Consider the following 18,275-nt stretch of genomic DNA (forward strand, 5'->3'; position numbering starts at 1 on the left):
ATAGCAGTATTATTCAAAATAGACTAACCCCAGTGTTCATCAACTAATGAATGGATAAATAAAATGTAATATAACCATATAATGGAATATAATGCAGCCATCAAAAGAAAAGAAGTGCTAATACATGCTACAACATGGATGAACCATGAAAACATTATGGTAAGTAAAGGAGGCCAGCCACAAAGGACCACATATTGTAGGTTTTCATTTACATGAAATGTAAAGAATAGGCATATCTACAGTAGAGTGTTAGTTACCTATGGAGAGACTATAGCTAAGTGGAGTGGGAGTTTCCTCATGGGGCGATGAAAATGTCCTAACATCGATTATGGGGTAAGGATTGTACAATTCTGTGCACACTTTGAGTGAGTTGTATGGGTGAATAGTATATTAATATATTTTACAAAAATAACTGAATGGATTTGGGGAATTTGGGGAGATAGAGATGACAGATTTTACTAATGAAATCATAACTTTAAAGATCTATAAGGAAAACACCTCTACTCGATTTCAGCGAAGAGCCAAAACTTAATTGTAAAAGCGGCATTGTTTCACTTTTCTCCAAATGTGTACATATACTTCCTAGGAAGACAGCCTATGAGCAACCTCACAAGGAAGTGATGGTTTTCCTTACTTCTGCACAAGTACAATTTCCATCTAAAGCAGTCAGAACTCAGTTATACTTACCCTTGTTAAAAAAAATCTCAAATTCCTAAACTTAGGAGAGTTACTTTAAAGAAAGAAGTCAAAGATTCGTATTATTTATAAAGACATTTTTGTCTTTTCTGGTAGGTATTGGTAATGACTTACTGGCTGAAGACTGGAGTTGTTTCTGCTTCATTTGCATTTAGTAAATAAAATAAGGAATGTGTTCAGGAAAAAAACCCAAAAGCCACAAGACAAGAGCAAATTACATCAGATTAGGTCTGAAGTATTTGATTAAGAGAGGCTCATTTTGGAATAAACTCATCAACATGACCACGTATTTCTCCACTTGGAATAAAACTATATTCTCCTCTAAGCACTAGCAATTTCTGACTGAGATAAAGCAGACTTAAATGTAGTTTGCATGATTCCCTAATATTTGGGGGATACTGAATAATAACAGCTAACATTTTGGTTAAGTGCTTATTATGTTCCAGGCTCTGTTCTAAGCACTTTATATATATTCACTCATTAACTCTTCACAACAACCGAGTGGGTACTCTTATGTTTACCATCTTACAGATGAGGAATTGAGGCACCCACAGATTAAGTGACTTGCTTATGGTCACTAGTAAATGAGGAAATGGGATTTAAACCCAGGCCCTCCTCCACTATTAGGTTCTCTGTAGTCACTTACCCTACACTGCTGCTCATACTCATTTCTCATCTGTGTCAGCCTCTCTTCTTGCAGAAAGAATTCAGCACTGCTGGGATCAAGGTCACCAAACTAGAAAAAGAAAAGGACATAGCTTTCATTTTCCCCAACTGTCACTCTTAGACCTTTAACCCACCAAAGGCCCCAGTTTCTGGTGTTTGCCCAGAGTATGGTCTCTTGAGTATGAAAGGAATGTGACATTTAAACAGAACATTACCAACTGGATGATGGGAAGAACATACTAGAGTGATGTGTTCAACTAAGGCAGGGATCACTTCTCAGCACTAGGCAATGTTTACCTCGGATCCAAGCTCCAAAATTATATCCCTGCAAAACTGATGGCTCCCTTTAGACATCTAAATACTTCCCTAATAGAAATTTCCTTGGTGGCATTGCTTCTACTCTTTTGAGTAAACTACACTTTGGGCTGTGTATCAGGAGATCAAATTTAAACAGATTTACCTTTTCTGCTAACACATTTTCCAAATTTCGCTGAAGTTTGTTTGTCAGATTTTCATATTCGGCCAGCTTCTCTGCATTTTCCAGAAGCTCATTTTCTAGACGACTGTTTTCCTGAAGATATTTGGGGAAATTAAATGGGTGCAGAAGTAAAAACAAGCAAACTATTACACCTTTTTATGTGATACATAAAGTAGTGCTCTAGACTGAGAAAATCTGTTCATCTTGAAGGTTTCAGTAGATGAGAGAAGACAAAAGTAAATATAAAAAAAATTGATACTTAGCTTATAACCCAAAAGTCTGCCTCCTCTTTCTTTGATCCTACAGAACTATGCTGTATAATATGGTAGCCACTAGAAGTCACATGTGGATGGTGAGCACTTGAAATATGTATATAGTACAAACTGAGATATACAGTAAGTCTGTAAAATACCAGATTTTGAGAAGATAATGCAAAAATGTAAAATGGCTCAATAATAATTTTTGTATATTGATTATGTGTCAAAATAATGTTTTAGAGATACTTGATTAAATAAGATGATTCAGAATATCACCTGTTTCATTTTATGTGGCCATTTGGAAATTTGAAGTTCCGTATATAGCTTGCATCATATTTCTATCGGGTAGCATTGCAATATAATATTTAATGACATGAAAAACATTGTCAAAATTGGTTGCAGGATAAAGGTATCCTGTTCATCGGATAGCAAAAGAGAACTAAGAAAAGTATAAAAAGTAGAATAATGAAAATCCATTTCACTTATATTTACAATTTTATTTTGGCTTAAGGATGTAAAAGCTGCATATCAAGGTTTTTCATAACTTGTATGTTTAAACTATTATAATAAAATAACACATCACAAAAGGTCCACAAAAGATTTTATATATATATATATATATATATATAATACTAACAAGTATTTTTTTAACAAGAGATTTTTTACCCACATTTGCTTAAAAAAATAAATAAAACCACACAGACGTGCATTTTGACATATGTTCTATTCCAGTGTTAAAGGCTGATTGGAAGAACATTCTTTTCAAAGTATATTTTGCCAAAAGAATATAAAGCCAGTATATTTTTAATACATTCTAGTTCACACCCTCACATAGCAATATGGAATAAAAAAAGAATGTGCTTGAAGAGTTTTCTTCTTAAAAAAAAAAAAAAAAAAAAAAAAAACCTTCTCCCAAAATGCCAGTTCTAAAACTCTAATCTTTCAAAGCATGTCTAAATTTAGATGTCCAAACAGGAGCAATCTCTGTGTATCAGGCCCCTGTTGTGGCTCTGCAAAGTCACAAATTAGATTCTGCTACTGACCACAGGGAAAATACAATCTGGACCTTGGGGAGGGAGGCAGACGTAGATCCAATTAATTATCTGTGATGTGCTATCTTCTGGCAAGAAAAAAGTAAGCATAAAGGGAGTGAAAAAGCCATGTGGTATGTGGTGTTGGAGAAAGCAGGGGAGGAGCATAAAAACCCACAGAGGAAGTGAGAGCGCCAAGGGCAGGTGCAGCAGGATTAGGGGCATGGTTCGGGGGCAGGATGGGAGGTTGGAAGTGTCTGAGGCCAGACTCCCTTCCAGGGGCCGTTGGTGCTACCAGGCTGCACTTTTACGAAGGGTCACAGCATGTTCTTCAGTCAGCTAACTCTGGTGGCCATAGAGAGGTTGGATGGATAGAAGAAAAGATGCACATAGGTCAGCTGAGAAATCCTGATGAATCCTGTTCAGAGGCTGCAGACATGGAAAGGAAGCGGATAAATTGGAGAGACCTCTCAGAGCATCAGCAGGTCTTAGAGACTGATGAGTGAGAGTGACCAAGATTTTAGCTTCTGTGACAGCACATGGTAATTGTGTAGATTAAAGAGAAAATTCGGAAAAGGACGCAATCTGATGGTTAGGGTGGGAGAAATGGCTCAGTGTTTGATGTACGGAGTTTCTGGAACAATAGTTAATAGTCTATGTCTATTTATTACCTTCCAAACACAGCATATGCAGCGTCTCATTTAATCCTTATATTAAATACACTCTGAGGTAGGTATTACAATGGTGCCCATCCCGTGTGTCAGGAAACAGGCTGGGATAACGTGATCAAGGTTTTCCAGTAAGCAGTGGTATCCAGAATGGACCTAGGCAGTCTGAGTCCCCACCTCACCCCCCTCTATCTCTAGACTACACTGTATCATATCAGAGTCCAATAAAGAGAAAGATCACTTCCTCTCTTGAGACACAGGAAAGGACAGGAGGATGTATAATAAGGCAAAAGACATATTGGGAAGCAAAGAAACAAAGCTGATGAGCTCTGTGTGGCAGGAGACAATGCCATCTGCTCTGAACTGGGGATGGGGGCTGAGGTGGTGGAGACAGGGAAAGAGGAGGGCATTGACCAGGTGCCCAACGGCCCTAAGGACTTAGTGTAACTAGGGGGTGGGGGGGGGTGGGGGAAGAAGAGCAAGATATGCTAATCAATAGTGTCTGGCAAACCGGAAGCCTGGATACTCCTGAAATCTGGATCCCAGCAGGGACTCTACCATGTGTGGGTCACGACCCAGCAGGGCAAACTTAACAGGAATCGTGGGACTGAGCCCTGTGCAGACCCGTGGCCTTCCCTGCCGTATTTAACACGGACACAGGCCTGAGCACTAATAGGGTGATTACCTTTAAAGAGAGGGCAAGGCGGTCCCGGATGTAGTTCTCTTCTGTTTTTGCCTTTTCAATTTCCTGCTCAAGTTCCAAACGCTGCTTGCCCACCTGCTGCAAGATCTGTTCTCTCTCCTTTCGGAGTTCATTCTTTAGGGCTGCTATCCGTTCCTTGTACTCTTCGTCCAGTTTCCTGTGAGAGGGAAAGACCAATGAGCTGCTGTTAAACCCCTCAGAGGTCCGGTGCGGATCCACCAAAAAATGGAAACACAGAGTCGAAGAGACAGGAAGCTCCTCGAAGTATCGAATGTGTCCTGCTTTCCTTGAGGCTTGACCACACCTCCATCCCTCCAGCTGGGTGTGGCCATGCAGGCAGCAGGCTGAGCTCCAATGCCCTGGGCCAGGGTGGAGGGAAAAGAGGGACCTGGCCCTATCCAGTCGCACCTGAGGTTGTACTCATTCCGCCGCTCTATGGCTGCATGGTGATCATCCACCTCCGAAGCCATTAGAGACTTGAGCTTCTCAGCCTTGTCCAGATCTGACCGTAGCTTCTCTTTTTCTCTGACGACTTGATCAACTCGCTCCCTAGAATGGGCAAGAGACCGAGTCAAAGGGAAACTGTCTCTAAGCAACGAGTAGACCCAAAAAAGCTCTTGCCTGGCTTGCTCCGACACAAAAACAAAGCCAAGACAACCCAAGCCCTTCCAAAACAAAAAAGATGTTTCCACGGCTCCCTTCACAAACCTAATGCAAATCTGAGTGTTACCTTGTCTTCATGGTAGTGAAAGGATAGGAGATTAGCCACATGTGCATACAGAATGTGTGCCACAGGCATCTGAGGGATTTGCTGCACCAGCAGGGAAGGGAATGGGGCAGGGGAATCATCCGCTCAACTCACAGTAAATGGCGGATCTCAGCCTTAAAGCTGGCCAGCGCTGCCTGGTGAATACCACTTTTGGTGCCCAAAAGTTCATTTTCAAGAGCCAGTGTCAATTCTGTCAGGTTCACATTTCCATCGAGACTGAAATCCAAGGCCTAGAAGTGAGAACAAGTTGAAGACGATCACATGTTCTGTCCTCTAAAATGGAAGCAGTCAAGGGGAAACAAACTCAGAGAAGTGAATGTATAGTCAAGAAGTTGGAGGATTACATTTCCTTAGTGATTGCATAGGGACAATCTTCAATTTTCTAAGTTCTAAGGAAACAGTAACATACTTATTTGCCTGTTTAAAAAAATACCACCTGGCACTGTAAATAAATACAATCGTTCACTAATCTTTACTAGCCAGAGATCAATTAAAAGCATGGCACTTGTCAATAGTTTAGGAGTTAAAAACATGGAAAGTAGTTAGCAACAGACTCCTGGCTAAAGGGGATAAGAAAAGTTACCTCTGATCTCTGAGATCTTGTGAAAATAAGAATCATTAAGGAGAAATCAATTCAAGTCAGTTTCAAAGGCATTAGAATATGGACGCCTTGGTGGCTCAGTGGTTGAGTGTCTGCCTTTGACTCAGGGCGTGATCCTGGGGTCCCAGGATCAAGTCCCACATCAGGCTCCCCACAGGGAGCTTGCTTCTCTCTCTGCCTATGTTCTGCCTCTTTCTCTGTGTCTCTCATGAATAAATAAATAAAATCTTAAAAAAAAAAAAAAAAAGGAAGAAAGCATTAGAATTTTTCAATCCTCCCCTAATTTGTCATTTTTCTCCCATTTTAGCTGCAATACCTTCAGGACCTCCTGGCTGTTCTCAATGCCCTCTTCTTGCCAGGAGTCGAGGATTTTCTCCACCGATGCATAGCCCATCCCATCGTCCAGGCAGGAGAAGACCCGAAAGCCAATGGTACTTGTCATCACAGATGGGGTTGTGGTTCGTCGTCCACTTTCATCGAAGGACTAGAAGAGGAGACTTGAGCTGGGTCTGACATTTCAACCAGACATTGACCTAAACTGGATAGTCCTGACCACGATGAGCAGAAGGCATGTCTCCCTAACACTACCAGAAAAACAAGTCATGCAGCCCCTTTGATCTTTCTTTCCAAAGTGAGTTGAGAATGCAAAACTTATCAAAAACAGTTGATCTGGTGGGGAGTTCCTTGACACAGACATGTCTCCACTTAAAACCAGGTTTCTTCTGACCCACAGCTACCATTAAGGGGCATAATTAGTGGCTTCCCACTCTGTCATTTATGGTCACTTTTCAAACCCAACTTTTCCTTCCCAATGGTTTAGTCGTTCTTTTTCTTTTGCTTCTCTTTTTCTCCTTATTCTTCTCCAGACAGCAGACTGATTCATTAGAAACTACTCAAATGGGTTTTAACTTCTACTCACAAAGAAATCACTTCCTATTTATTTCTTACCTGCATGGAGAGGTGCCTTTTCAACTGTCTGTATGGCGTAGATGCAGATGGTGTGAGGGATTTTCCATTTTTGAACAAGCCATAGAAAAAGTCTTCCACACTCATTGTACCATCAGGATCAAGATTATGGAAGACTTCCTCAAGTATCTAGAAAAGAATAACCACTTACTTTCAATATTTTCCTCGAAATAACATAAGGCCCAAAGTACATCTGTGGCCAATAGAAATCGGTCTCACTGTTGACTCTAGGGCTGCAGATGATAGAACATGTACCTTAATTCTCATTTTATAGACATTTATTTACTTTTCTGGTAATCTCTCCTTCCTCCACAAACCAAATAAATGTCCATTTTCATAATCATGCAATTTAGCATTTGAATGATTGAATGTTCCTTCTCCTATTCGTACTCTTAAAATGGGTAATCTTTAATGTAGCTATACATTATTCTATGGATTAAAAAATTACTTTAAAAATATAAAGGTACAGCTTTCCAGTGTTGTCATAATAGAAGTAAGTTTGAACTGGGGGCACCTGGGTGGCAGAGTCGGTTAAGCATCTGACTCTTGATTTCAGCTCAGGTCATGATCTCAGGGTCATGAGATGGATGGAGCCTTGAGGCTGGCTCCACCCTGGGCATGGAGCCTGCTTAAGTTTCTCTCTCCCTCTGCCCCTCCCCAACCTTTCTTAAAACAGAGAAAGAAGAGAAGAGAAGAGAAGAGAAGAGAAGAGAAGAGAAGAGAAGAGAAGAGAAGAGAAGAGAAGAGAAGAGAAGGTAAAAGAATGAAAAGGGAAAAGAAAAGAAAAGAAAAGGAGAAAGAAAGAAAAGGAGAAAAAGAAAGAAAAAGAAAGAAACAAAGAAAGAAACAAAGAAAGAAAGAAAGAATTTAGACAGTCATTAAGTCATTATATTGCAGTGTTACTACATGATATTTTGCTTATACTGAATTTTTGCAATTGGTATGTTAGCACAGCAGAATTTGGCCTGGGACAGATTGCAATGATCTATGAGTTTGGGTCTGAAACCCAAGACTTGGGATTTAGAGTGCTACTTGGAACAACACTGCACGTTTTGGGTTTTTATTTTAATGCTTTAACACAAGAGAAATGAAGATCAGAGAAGACGGATTTTGTGTGTGCCCAATAGAAGGATCCAAGAGATGTAAGAGAATTTTGTCTGGTTATTTTGTATCCTCTAACAGTAAGCAAGGAGTCATCGTGTAGAGAAGGAGAGACTGGACTACAGTGCCTTCTAGGGGCTTGCCTAGGAGGTGATTTGTCCCCTAGCTCAACAGTGGAATATAAAGGGATGAATAAAGCAGCATGAGTCATTGATACCACAAAACAGGGAGGAAAGGCAATGACCTCCTTTTTCCTGGTAGCTGGATTCCTCTTTACCTCAAGGGCTAAAGTTTTTCTCTACAGAAACTCCTCTGTTGTACAAAGCAGATCACCTGAGGATCTCGTTAAAAAGCAGACCCTGATATAGTTAAATCTGGGGCAGGGGACTGAGAGTCTGCATCTCTGACAAACTCTCAGGTGATGCCCCTGTTGTTGAATGGTAGGGAAAAAGGATAAGCAGCAAAATTACTCTTGAGGCATCAGTCTGCAGTGGGGTCCATTCGAACAAAGGCTTCTCTGTGACACATCTTCAAATTCTGAATATCCATTTCATAAGTCTGGACTATTACTAGGATTTGTCATCTCATAACTACTGATTTTATTCTTCATGTAAGTGCCTGAGGCATTGATCTCAAATGCTTCTTTCCAATTCACACCCAATAGAAAACATCCATCTCTATTCTTTTTTAAATACCACTTCCTCTAGGGAGGACTCTGGAACAAGAAACCATTCTAAGGAGTGGAAATCTTTAGAAGAACAGTTCCTAAGAGAGAATTATATGGAAAACCAATGGAAAGGTATTTGGGGTGAAATTCTGAGGCTATTAAAATCCCTTAGCATTTCTCTTAGCATTTGTCTCATTCTTACCAATCAAAAGAACACTTTACTTTCTTGGAGGAGGAGGCTCTCAGGACCATCAAATCAGAAGTCACAGTAAAATCCAGGTGCACTGACAAGTTAACAGGCATTATTTCGGCTCTAACCTTAGCTCTACACTGCTTGGTCCTGTGATCTTGGCCAAATCAACACACAGATTCCGTACTGCCTAAAAACCCATCACCTCATCCACTCAAAGTCATGGAGCAAATGAGTCCCGCCAGTTACTGTACGCAGGGGAGTGGGGAGGTGGTGAACAGATGGCTGTGGATTCAGATGAAGGCAGGGTTGGGCTGAACAGAATGCAAGTCATATGTGTAATGGGGGCATCCTTTGCACCCTGTGTAGGAGCCAAATCTAGAACCCTGAGGACATTCTTACTCCTCATGACATACCAGCCGGGTCTTGGATGGTTGATTTCCCATTGGGAAATGATGCACTAGGCTAGGGATAGTAAACCCAAATACCCAGAGAGACCAGGAGGGCAACACAGACCAATAAGGCAGGATGGTCTTGAGATGTCACAAAGTGTCACCACTTAAAGCAGGGGACTGAATGCGTGAGTGCATACTCCATTCAAAGGAGCTAGCCAGCCACCTCTCCCTGCTAGCACAACGGAGTCAAATACTCTGGTTCTTAGAACTAAATTTCCTGATTTAAAAAAAAAGAAAAAAGTGTAGCAAAAGTTTAATTTTTAAACATCGGGCAGGCCAGAGGGGGGAAAAAAAAACAAACAAACCCAAAACTTTGAGCCATATTTGGTATCTAGAGTGACAGCTTGCCATCCCTGCCCTACAGTTGTCCTTGCTTCTGCAAAGCAGGGTACGTGAGACAGTGAGTCAGTTCCCCTTCATGGTAATGGCATCAAGCAGCAGGGACATCATTTTATCTATGAAATGGGGAGGGGACTAAATCTAAAATTGCTTTCAGTCATAAAACCCTATGATCCCAAACTCTTGATGAGATTATCCTGAACTTTCAGCTCCTCTGTGGTCTAGAGTCAGTAGTATAAAGTACTACAGTATTTCATGCTTTTTGAGGGGTGGGGGCAGGAGAAACATGAAGTAAAAGCTATTTTCAATGAGCAATCTTTTACTCATCCTCAGATCCGAGGAAAATAACTCAATGTGCTACTTCTTTTCCAGGGCTTTGGAAACTCCACCACTGAAGAAAATGCAGCTCCCCACAAATGGTTACAGTTTATTCCAAGAATTGTTCTTAGATAAATAATCCAAGTGTATGCAATATTTCTTGGCAAAACAACCCAAGGTTCTGTATACTGCACTAGTTTATAATTTAAGAGGATGAATGTAATTTTATGACTCAACAACCAACACTGAAAAATAAATGACCACTGAGCCATTAAAAAGGTAGTCCCCCCCCCCCCCAAAAAAAAAGGCAGTCAAAGGGTACAGAACAGTCACATATTCTAGGGAGGGGAAAAAGCTTTTCTGCAAATTAGGCTACTTGGCAGCTTTTGATAATAAATGTCTTTCTGGTTTAGGAAAATAATACCACCAAGCAGACAGTATGGTTTCAAATATCATTATGATCAAAGATTCCCCAAACTACAACTGTAGCCCTAACCTCTGAGTCCCTCCTTATTTTCAGCTCTTTGAAAGACATATCTTAGAATTATTTATATTCTTATGTTTCATGACTGTTCATGGACTCAGTCCTGCCAGTTTGCCTCTTAATTTTTCAGAAAACGCAAAGCTCAGAATTTTATCAAGCTGGGGTCTTTAAGAGCCTCCTTCAAGATTCTTCTGTATATCTTCAAAACCACCAACCTACCCTTTTCCATTTCCTCATGACCAGAACATTGTAATGGCTCCTGGCCAGTCTCCAAGTCAAAGGGTGTCCTGACACCAATATACCCCACAAAAGAAGCTCAAACCATTCCCAGTAGCTGTTTTTCCTATATACTACTCAATCTGCTAAAGAATATCACACTTGATATTGAGATTTTCTCTCCCAAAACCTAAACTCATAAGCCTAGCCCCTGAAATACTCTCCCAGCTCAAATCTTCTGAACTCCTTGTGTAATCCATCTTCCAGGCCTTTCCCACACTTTGCTCTGTGAAAGCCACTTCTACAAATACATCTGACATCGTGGCTGCACCAAAGTAGTATCTAATAATGTGGGGTAACATGCTTAGCACAGCAAGGGGCATGTAGTGTGGGCTCAGAAGGTGTCAGCTATTATCAGCGTTCTTTTTTCCAGAACACAACATGAGCTACTCAAAGAAAGGATTGTCAGTGGCTTGCTTCGTAGAGAAGAGAAAGAGACTAGACTCTCTGTAACATGTTACAGGAAGTCAAAATAGGGCTGTTCCTAGCCTATGGCCAGTCTAGATTTCATCATGACTATTATTTCTGAAGAAAAATATGATGCAAGGCTTACCTCTCCATCAATATTCTGCAGCCCATACTGTTCACAGATGGAGACCAGCTTCTTTCGGTTCAGGTGACCATCACGGGTGATTCCCAAATCTTCACAAACCTCCTGCAGTTTCTCTTCTATCCAGTCTTGGGGAGCGGACGACCCACTCTGTGAGGCATTCAAGTCATCTGGGTTCCAAAATCTTAACTGGCCTGAAATCAAAACATATATTGTGCTGTCCCCAAAGGAATTGCAAAGAGGGGGAGCCTATCCTCAAAGAAATTGTGCTTTTTAAAAGTAAATATTAAAAGAAAGAGACTATAAATGCTGATTCCATTTTGGTTTAAATCTGCAAGTTCAAATGAAATGGAACCCTTGGAAAAAAAAAAAAAAAAAAAAAGAAATGGAACCCTTGGTTCTCAAGCTGCAACTAGAGCAAACCAGCACTTTTTTCTATACCATGTAAGAGACATCTGTGCAGGCATACCAAGGTTCTAGGTTTGTTTTACTCCAACTGAAAACATGCACAGGCTTAAGGCTTTGGTGTGACTGGAACAGAAGGCTAGTTGAGAACTAATCCAAAGAGATTTATTTGCCCTGCCTCAACTTTAGCTATCAGACTTCATTACCGCCACTCTTTCTAGTCTAAGCACTAGAACTGCTTTTACTGAGAAGGAAATGATTTCATGATAAATATCATAAAACAGTCATAAAAGTCGTAGGATCAGCCTACGAAATCTTTACAGCTTTAAATATTCTGACCTACAGATACACCAATTTGAAAGAATAAATGGTTGTAAAATGCAAGTTACCAAAAAATAAAATAAAATAAAAATAAAATGCAAGTTACCAATTATCTATACATTAAGCGTAAGTTTCATTTGAACACTTAAGGATCAAACTTTTAGTTTAAAAATCAAAATTTATCCTCTATTAAAAGTTCTCACTTCTAATTAGATTTTCCACTTACATATCGGAGATTTATAAAGTCATTACTTAATAATGAGATAATTACTAGTACAATTTTGGGTGCCTTGGAAGAACCTTAGGAGGTTGAGAAGAGCATTTAGTGCTACCTTTACTATTTATTGAAGAAACCAAGCTTATCACTGCTGTGTTTTTCCAGGTTAGAGACCTGGAGGATGCACAGTAATTACACCTAAGTAGAGTTATGCCCAGTAAAGTGGGCTGTGAAGTGAGGGGAGAGTCCATCCCCTGAACCACAGTGCCATCTGCTGGCCCCAGCAATTCAACATGTTTCAGGGCTTCTTAAATACATCTGAAACTTGTCAGTGGGTGCACTTTAATAGGTCTCTAGTTTAGGACTGCTCATAGATTAATTTGAAAGTTTGTATAAGAGAATAATTAGTCCATAAGTAAAATTCTACATTTAGATGCCATACCTTGAATGAGGTTCTATGTTAGGATTCTAAACCTATGAACTTTCCACTGGGAATGAATTTTTGGGTGGCTGATGTCTTAAGGTGACTTTTTAGTTGGCCTCCAGCATGTGAGGCTATTGGGGAGAAGGCTCAGAGATGCACAAAGGGGGGTATGGGGAGTGCCCCGTGAATGGCAGACCTCAACACACATTCAGTTCCTACCTTCTGCTTCATATTCCTCACTGCGTTGTGTCTTCCAGTGCTAGAGAAGGCAAGAGAAGATTAGTGTGCTTTAGTACGTATTCAGTTTTTCCAAGATCAGAGCACTCTCTGGCTCTGCAAGCATCACCTGAATGAGTCACATGGTTCAGAACCCTCCAGGTGGGCTCTCCTGAGTCAACCAGCCAATTGAGAAGAGACTCCTAAGAAATGCCACGTAACCATCTGTGCTATTTCACTAGTGATTTGCCTTTCATGTTTGCAAATTCACATATTCAGCAGTAAAACTTATTACAACCAATAAAACCAAGCCAAAGCAAATATTCAGAATCCATTGACCAACAAAAATTCATACCATGCATTTATAAATTTGTTCTTCAATGTGTACTGGGTGCCAGGTATTATGATACATCTTCAGAATACAACTATGAACAGAACAAACACATTTCTTGCCTTGAGAAGCCTATATGCTAATGAAGACATGCAGACAAGAAAGTGGAAAGTGCAATATTGTACAGCATTAAGTGTTACGACAGGGAAGTTCAAAATGTTATGACGGTACCTCAATGGGATCCTCCAGATTCAGGAGATCAGGGCAGACTTCCTGAAAGAAGCAACATCTAAACTGAGACCTGAAGGGTGAGCTGAAGACAGCCACGTGAAAAGGAGGGAGCAGCTACTATTTGCTGAAGTACGGAGGCAAGAATGAGCTTAGTGTGTTTGTGACACAGTGAGGAAGAGACAGAGATGCAACTCGAAACACTTAGGCTGGAGAGCTCAAGTCAAACAAAATATGATACCAGTAAATTGCATTAGAAGCTGTGAAAGTGGGCAGCCCCGGTGGCTCAGCGGTTTAGCACCTGCCTTCAGCCTAGGGTGTGATCCTGGAGACCCGGGATCAAGTCCCACATCAGGCTCCCTGCACAGAGCCTGCCTCTCCCTCTGCCTGTGTCTCTGCCTCTTTCTCTGTGTCTCTCATGAATAAATAAATAAATAATCTTTTAAAAAAAAAAAAAAAAAAAAAAACGCTGTGAAAGTTACCTGAATGGGACCATCTTGCCCCTATTATGCTGTTACTACTGGGCCTTTTTCAAGTCATAGCATATATTTGTGGTCCGTGTACTACACAAAAGCACCCAGCCAAGGACACAAATTGGCACCAAACTCCAGCCCTTGCTTCACTGGCCAACCATAGCACAGATCTATTCCCAGTCAACGGCAACACATAGCTCCACAATGGCCTCTGGCTGGCCAGCGAGCTGCCTAACCACTCCTGTCAGAAGGTTCTACAACCATCGTAGGAAACCCTGTTGAGAAAAGGTGTATCTCCCTCTCAAAACCTGGCTGCTGTCTCAGAAGAGATCTAACTTGATGGAATGAAGCTGCCTTTGATAACAAATACCTAGCCTTTTCTCTGGGATGGTTGAACTATTCAGGATGGTCTGATTTCTTGAGCTTCTAAATAAACTCAACAGGATAATTAGCCTGATTAACTTCAGTGTCCAAGAGCTTGGATCCCTCATGGCAGTGTGTCACCCAAAATCCTCAGCTTGAATGTTGACTTTCAGTATCTCATTCAAGCTGAGATGAGTTGAGGTCACCTACTTTCTTCCTCCCCATATGCACTTATGCTGGTCCTCTCCAATTAACTAAAGGACAACTGTCTACCAGGATTTCACAGTTCTATATTTTACTTAGAAAGATACTGAAGCTGCCACCAGAGAATTTCCCCAGTTCCGCTACACTATACTCCAACTCCAAAGTGACAATGCTGAAATGGATCATTCTTGCCGTGAAGACAACATTACAAGGCCATGACTCAAAATGCAGAAGTTCACTACAACTCCTTCAGGTAACAACTACAAGTCACTAATACACATGGTAGTTATGGAAACAGAATTAGGGACAGTGTGATGTTTGCTTGTTTGTGATTACAATGTTAGCAGTACACATTTCCTCATAAGATGTATTTCAAACCTGGTGGATATATGGGGCATAGTGGGGGTGGGGAAGGAGCAGTGGGGTAAAAAGTCCTCCATACATCTTACATTATTGTTTCTGGGCACAATTCAACTGTTTTCATAGGAAATGATTCAATCAATAAAGCTCCACTAATAAAAGCATCCTGCCTGTCTGTCCTGGCATATTTACTTCCTCACCCACAAAGCAAAGATTTAAATTCTTATACTACTTTGGCACCCCAAATTGCAAAAATTCATTATTCAGCATGTAAGTTGGAAGCACCCTAAAATGGAATCCCTTAGTCCACCTAAAACAAATTAAATGGGTTTCTATGATCTAAGAACCATTGTTCAAAATAAAACCTACTAAATCATGAGCAGGGGATGAGTTTTAACAGTACAAGCAGACAGGAAAAAATAACAGGAGAATATATATCATCAGTGGACCCAAACAACAAAGGGAGCCCCCACTAGGAGACACAGATGGAAAAACATAAACACATACCTTCAAAAAACCCTTGGTAACAATTCCTAACATAATGAGGTATGTATACTGACAGAAAGGTTTATTTCTTACATTTGCTCACTTCTCAATTCATTTTAAAATAGTGAGCAATTACTTCAGAGGTACAAGAGGCTCCAACCTACTGTTTCAACTATCTCCTGAGTCTACAGGACTAGATGCTTATATCTGATTCACTTCTCAGGAAGTACTGCCCCATTGCCCTCCATCCCTGATTCCACCCCCCAACACCAACTAATAAGAGTGTGGGGACATGGGAGCCAGACACCCTTACTTACTGAATTTAGCCTAGACACATTTATGAATTGCTAAATTGCTTAGTTTCTCCATCTAAAAAATGGGAATAAAGTAAGACGTATTTTACCAAGCTGGGTAAAATGCTTAGAATCATGTGGCACATAATAAGCACTATAAGATCTTATTTTTACTGGGCATGTATTTATGCACCCTTCATTTCTTATTTTTGCAGATTTCATTTTTATTACCATGTTTAAACTTTAGGGCGTTCATTTGGGTGGCCCTGGGAAAGTATCAGTTATTCATACAAATTTGTAAGAACAGTGACAAGTCCAGCAGAATACAGACAGACAATTCACATAAAAGGCAACACAATTAAACAAATATGGGGAAAGACTCATTTCAAAAGCAAAGTATAAATTAAAACCAAGGAATCACTTTTTTCCCCTTAGATTAGCAGTATGTAAAATAGGAGTCCTATTACCGTCAAGGTTATGATTTAAAATAGGTCTGTTTATATGTTACTGGTAGCGATGTGAATGGACATTACCCTTTTAGTAAAGAAAATTGCTTTGTCTCTGAAAGCCATAAAAATGTTCATGTTCTTTGACCCAATAATTCATATGATTTCCAATGACAGTAAAATCAAAGGAAAAATGCATATGCATAGATATGTACATTTAGCACTTTTTGTAAAAGTACTGAAAACAATTTATACAAAAATGGAGCACAAAGTACAACTATACATCATAACATAATCGTTAAAAGTATAATTATAAAACCATGTAAGAGATGGAAAAATATCTCATAAAATGTTAAATGAAAGACCATATCAAAAATGCCATCTACACCATGACTGCCGCTGGCAAAGATATTTATACAATTAGACAAAGACTGGAAGGAAATAGACATAATCAAAATCGAGGCATTTGGTTGAGGGAATGTGGGAAACAATTATATTTCCTTTGCTATTCTATATATTTATGCAATATAAACAAGTACAACCTCGATTATTGTTTTACCCACCTTGCCCTCATATTGTCACCAAATGGGGGCACCTGGGTGGCTCAGTTAGTTAAGCATCTGCCTTCTGCTCAGGTCATGATCTTGGGGTCCTGAGATCGAGCCCCCAAGTTGGGCTCCCCACTCAGTGGGGAAGGACCCCAGAAGAAGGACCTACTTCTCCCTCTTCCTCTTCCTGCTGCTCCCCCTGCTTGTGCTCTAATAAATAAGTCTTAAAAAAAAATTCTCACCAAATGAATTTCCTGTGACATGGGGGTGGGGAGAAAGGGAAGAACTCTCCCTTTGCTACACACCTCCCTGTGACATCGGCAGCACCCTCCAGCACTGTGACCTGCGACAGAGGAGTCTTCGCGGGAGGCCAGGTGCCCTTCAGGAGGGTGAGAGCTGCTGACGCCAGTGCCTCCCGGGCTTGGCAGAGGGTGGAAAGATCAGGGACACTGGCGCCCCGAATTGGGGTCTGAGACTGTGACATCCTGGAGGCGGCTTAACCCGGCGGCATCACGTACAGCACAGCCTTCTGAAGCCCAGGCAGCATGGGCAGCTTACACAATTTCACACGGACTCTGAGTAAGCGGTGATGAACCTGTTAAAAAATGGCCAGGGGTGACAGTTTCACACACATTTCTCCCGTGGCCCGGTGTAAGAAACCTAGATCCAGCTAGAACCTGCTTGAAGCAGCAAGCTTATACTGAACAGCTAGATTTTCACTCCAAGACCATTTCAGTTGGAGATGGAGTCTGCCCCCCAGAAACAAGGGCTGTGCTTCTCCCCAGTCTCACCAAGGGTCTGTTCCTTTAATAAGGGGGAGGCAAGCACGCTGCAGCTGAATGTTTGTTATTAAATTGCAATTTTAAGGATGGGGCGGTAGGAGGGGAGATTCAGCTCATTCATAGCTCATTTTTATTCCCACTGCCTGGAGCCAGTAGTTCCAATTAAAAAGAAGGGGGAGAGGGAGGGGGACGTCAGGTTAGAAGGTTGTGGGGATTAGATCATTCGCCCACTAGAGCAACGCCAATAAAAAGAGGCATCATTCTGGAACAGGGTCTTTTAATTGCTGCCGGTTTACCCAGGGCAGTGAAAGGCTGGCAGGTGGCCTCGAGGCACAGATCAGCCGTGAGCATCGGAAGGCAGAGAATCCCAAAGATCTCCGGAAAAGTCGGGGAAGAAAGGAGGGACAATTGCTGGCCTGTGTTCTCAAGACTAATTCATGAGAACGGATTTTTAATTCTTCCCCTGAAATCTTCTGTCACCTCGCACGGGAGAAATGGATATTAGTAGATGTTTTAAAATCATTCAGTGGTATTCAACTACTGTGGACTCTCAAGGCAGAACGACAGAGGGCGTGAGCACAAGGGCTGAGCAGAGGGACGGGGCCAAGTCTGGCCCGGCCACACTACGGGACCCCGGGCACCTTCCTTCGTCCACAGAGGGGATGAGCCACCCGGCGCCGCGCCGACGTGGAGGGACACCCCCGGGACTTAGGAACTGTCAGCCACTGTCATTAGTTCAGCCAGAACGATGAGGTGGTTAAGGACTCGGGCTCCAGAGCTGGGCCCCCAGAGGTCAATTTCAGCTCCACCACCCACTTGCTGCTCGACCTCGGCCGCGTTCCTTAACTCGGGGCCTGCCTCGGTTACCTCAGGGGGAACAGTAGCAACGCCCGCCTCCGAAGGTGTGCAATGTGGGATGCACTTCAAACGGTGCCTGCTGCCGATGGAGAGCTAAACGTCTGT

At 41.5% G+C, this 18,275-nt stretch overlaps 1 protein-coding gene across 16 annotated transcripts in view; it reads right to left on the reverse strand.

Annotated features, from left to right (window-relative positions):
• Positions 1 to 18,275, reverse strand: part of NIN (ninein) — a 98,388-nt gene that overhangs the window by 39,608 nt on the left and 40,505 nt on the right. For all 16 annotated transcript variants that reach the window (XR_013386194.1, XR_013386193.1, XM_077909262.1 and 13 more), the window contains 9 exons: positions 12,802 to 12,841; positions 11,219 to 11,409; positions 6,818 to 6,964; positions 6,186 to 6,353; positions 5,362 to 5,498; positions 4,908 to 5,048; positions 4,482 to 4,656; positions 1,823 to 1,933; positions 1,343 to 1,432 (listed from right to left, as the gene is read on the reverse strand). Coding sequence is in view for 14 of the 16 variants with exons in the window: in XM_077909262.1 (XP_077765388.1) it covers positions 1,343 to 1,432; positions 1,823 to 1,933; positions 4,482 to 4,656; positions 4,908 to 5,048; positions 5,362 to 5,498; positions 6,186 to 6,353; positions 6,818 to 6,964; positions 11,219 to 11,409; positions 12,802 to 12,841 (1,200 nt within the window). In the remaining 2 variants the exon portion in view is untranslated. The remainder of the gene's footprint in view (positions 1 to 1,342; positions 1,433 to 1,822; positions 1,934 to 4,481; positions 4,657 to 4,907; positions 5,049 to 5,361; positions 5,499 to 6,185; positions 6,354 to 6,817; positions 6,965 to 11,218; positions 11,410 to 12,801; positions 12,842 to 18,275) is intronic.

The sequence above is a fragment of the Canis aureus genome, chromosome 9 (genome assembly GCF_053574225.1).
Source record: "Canis aureus isolate CA01 chromosome 9, VMU_Caureus_v.1.0, whole genome shotgun sequence".
Lineage (NCBI taxonomy): Eukaryota > Metazoa > Chordata > Mammalia > Carnivora > Canidae > Canis > Canis aureus.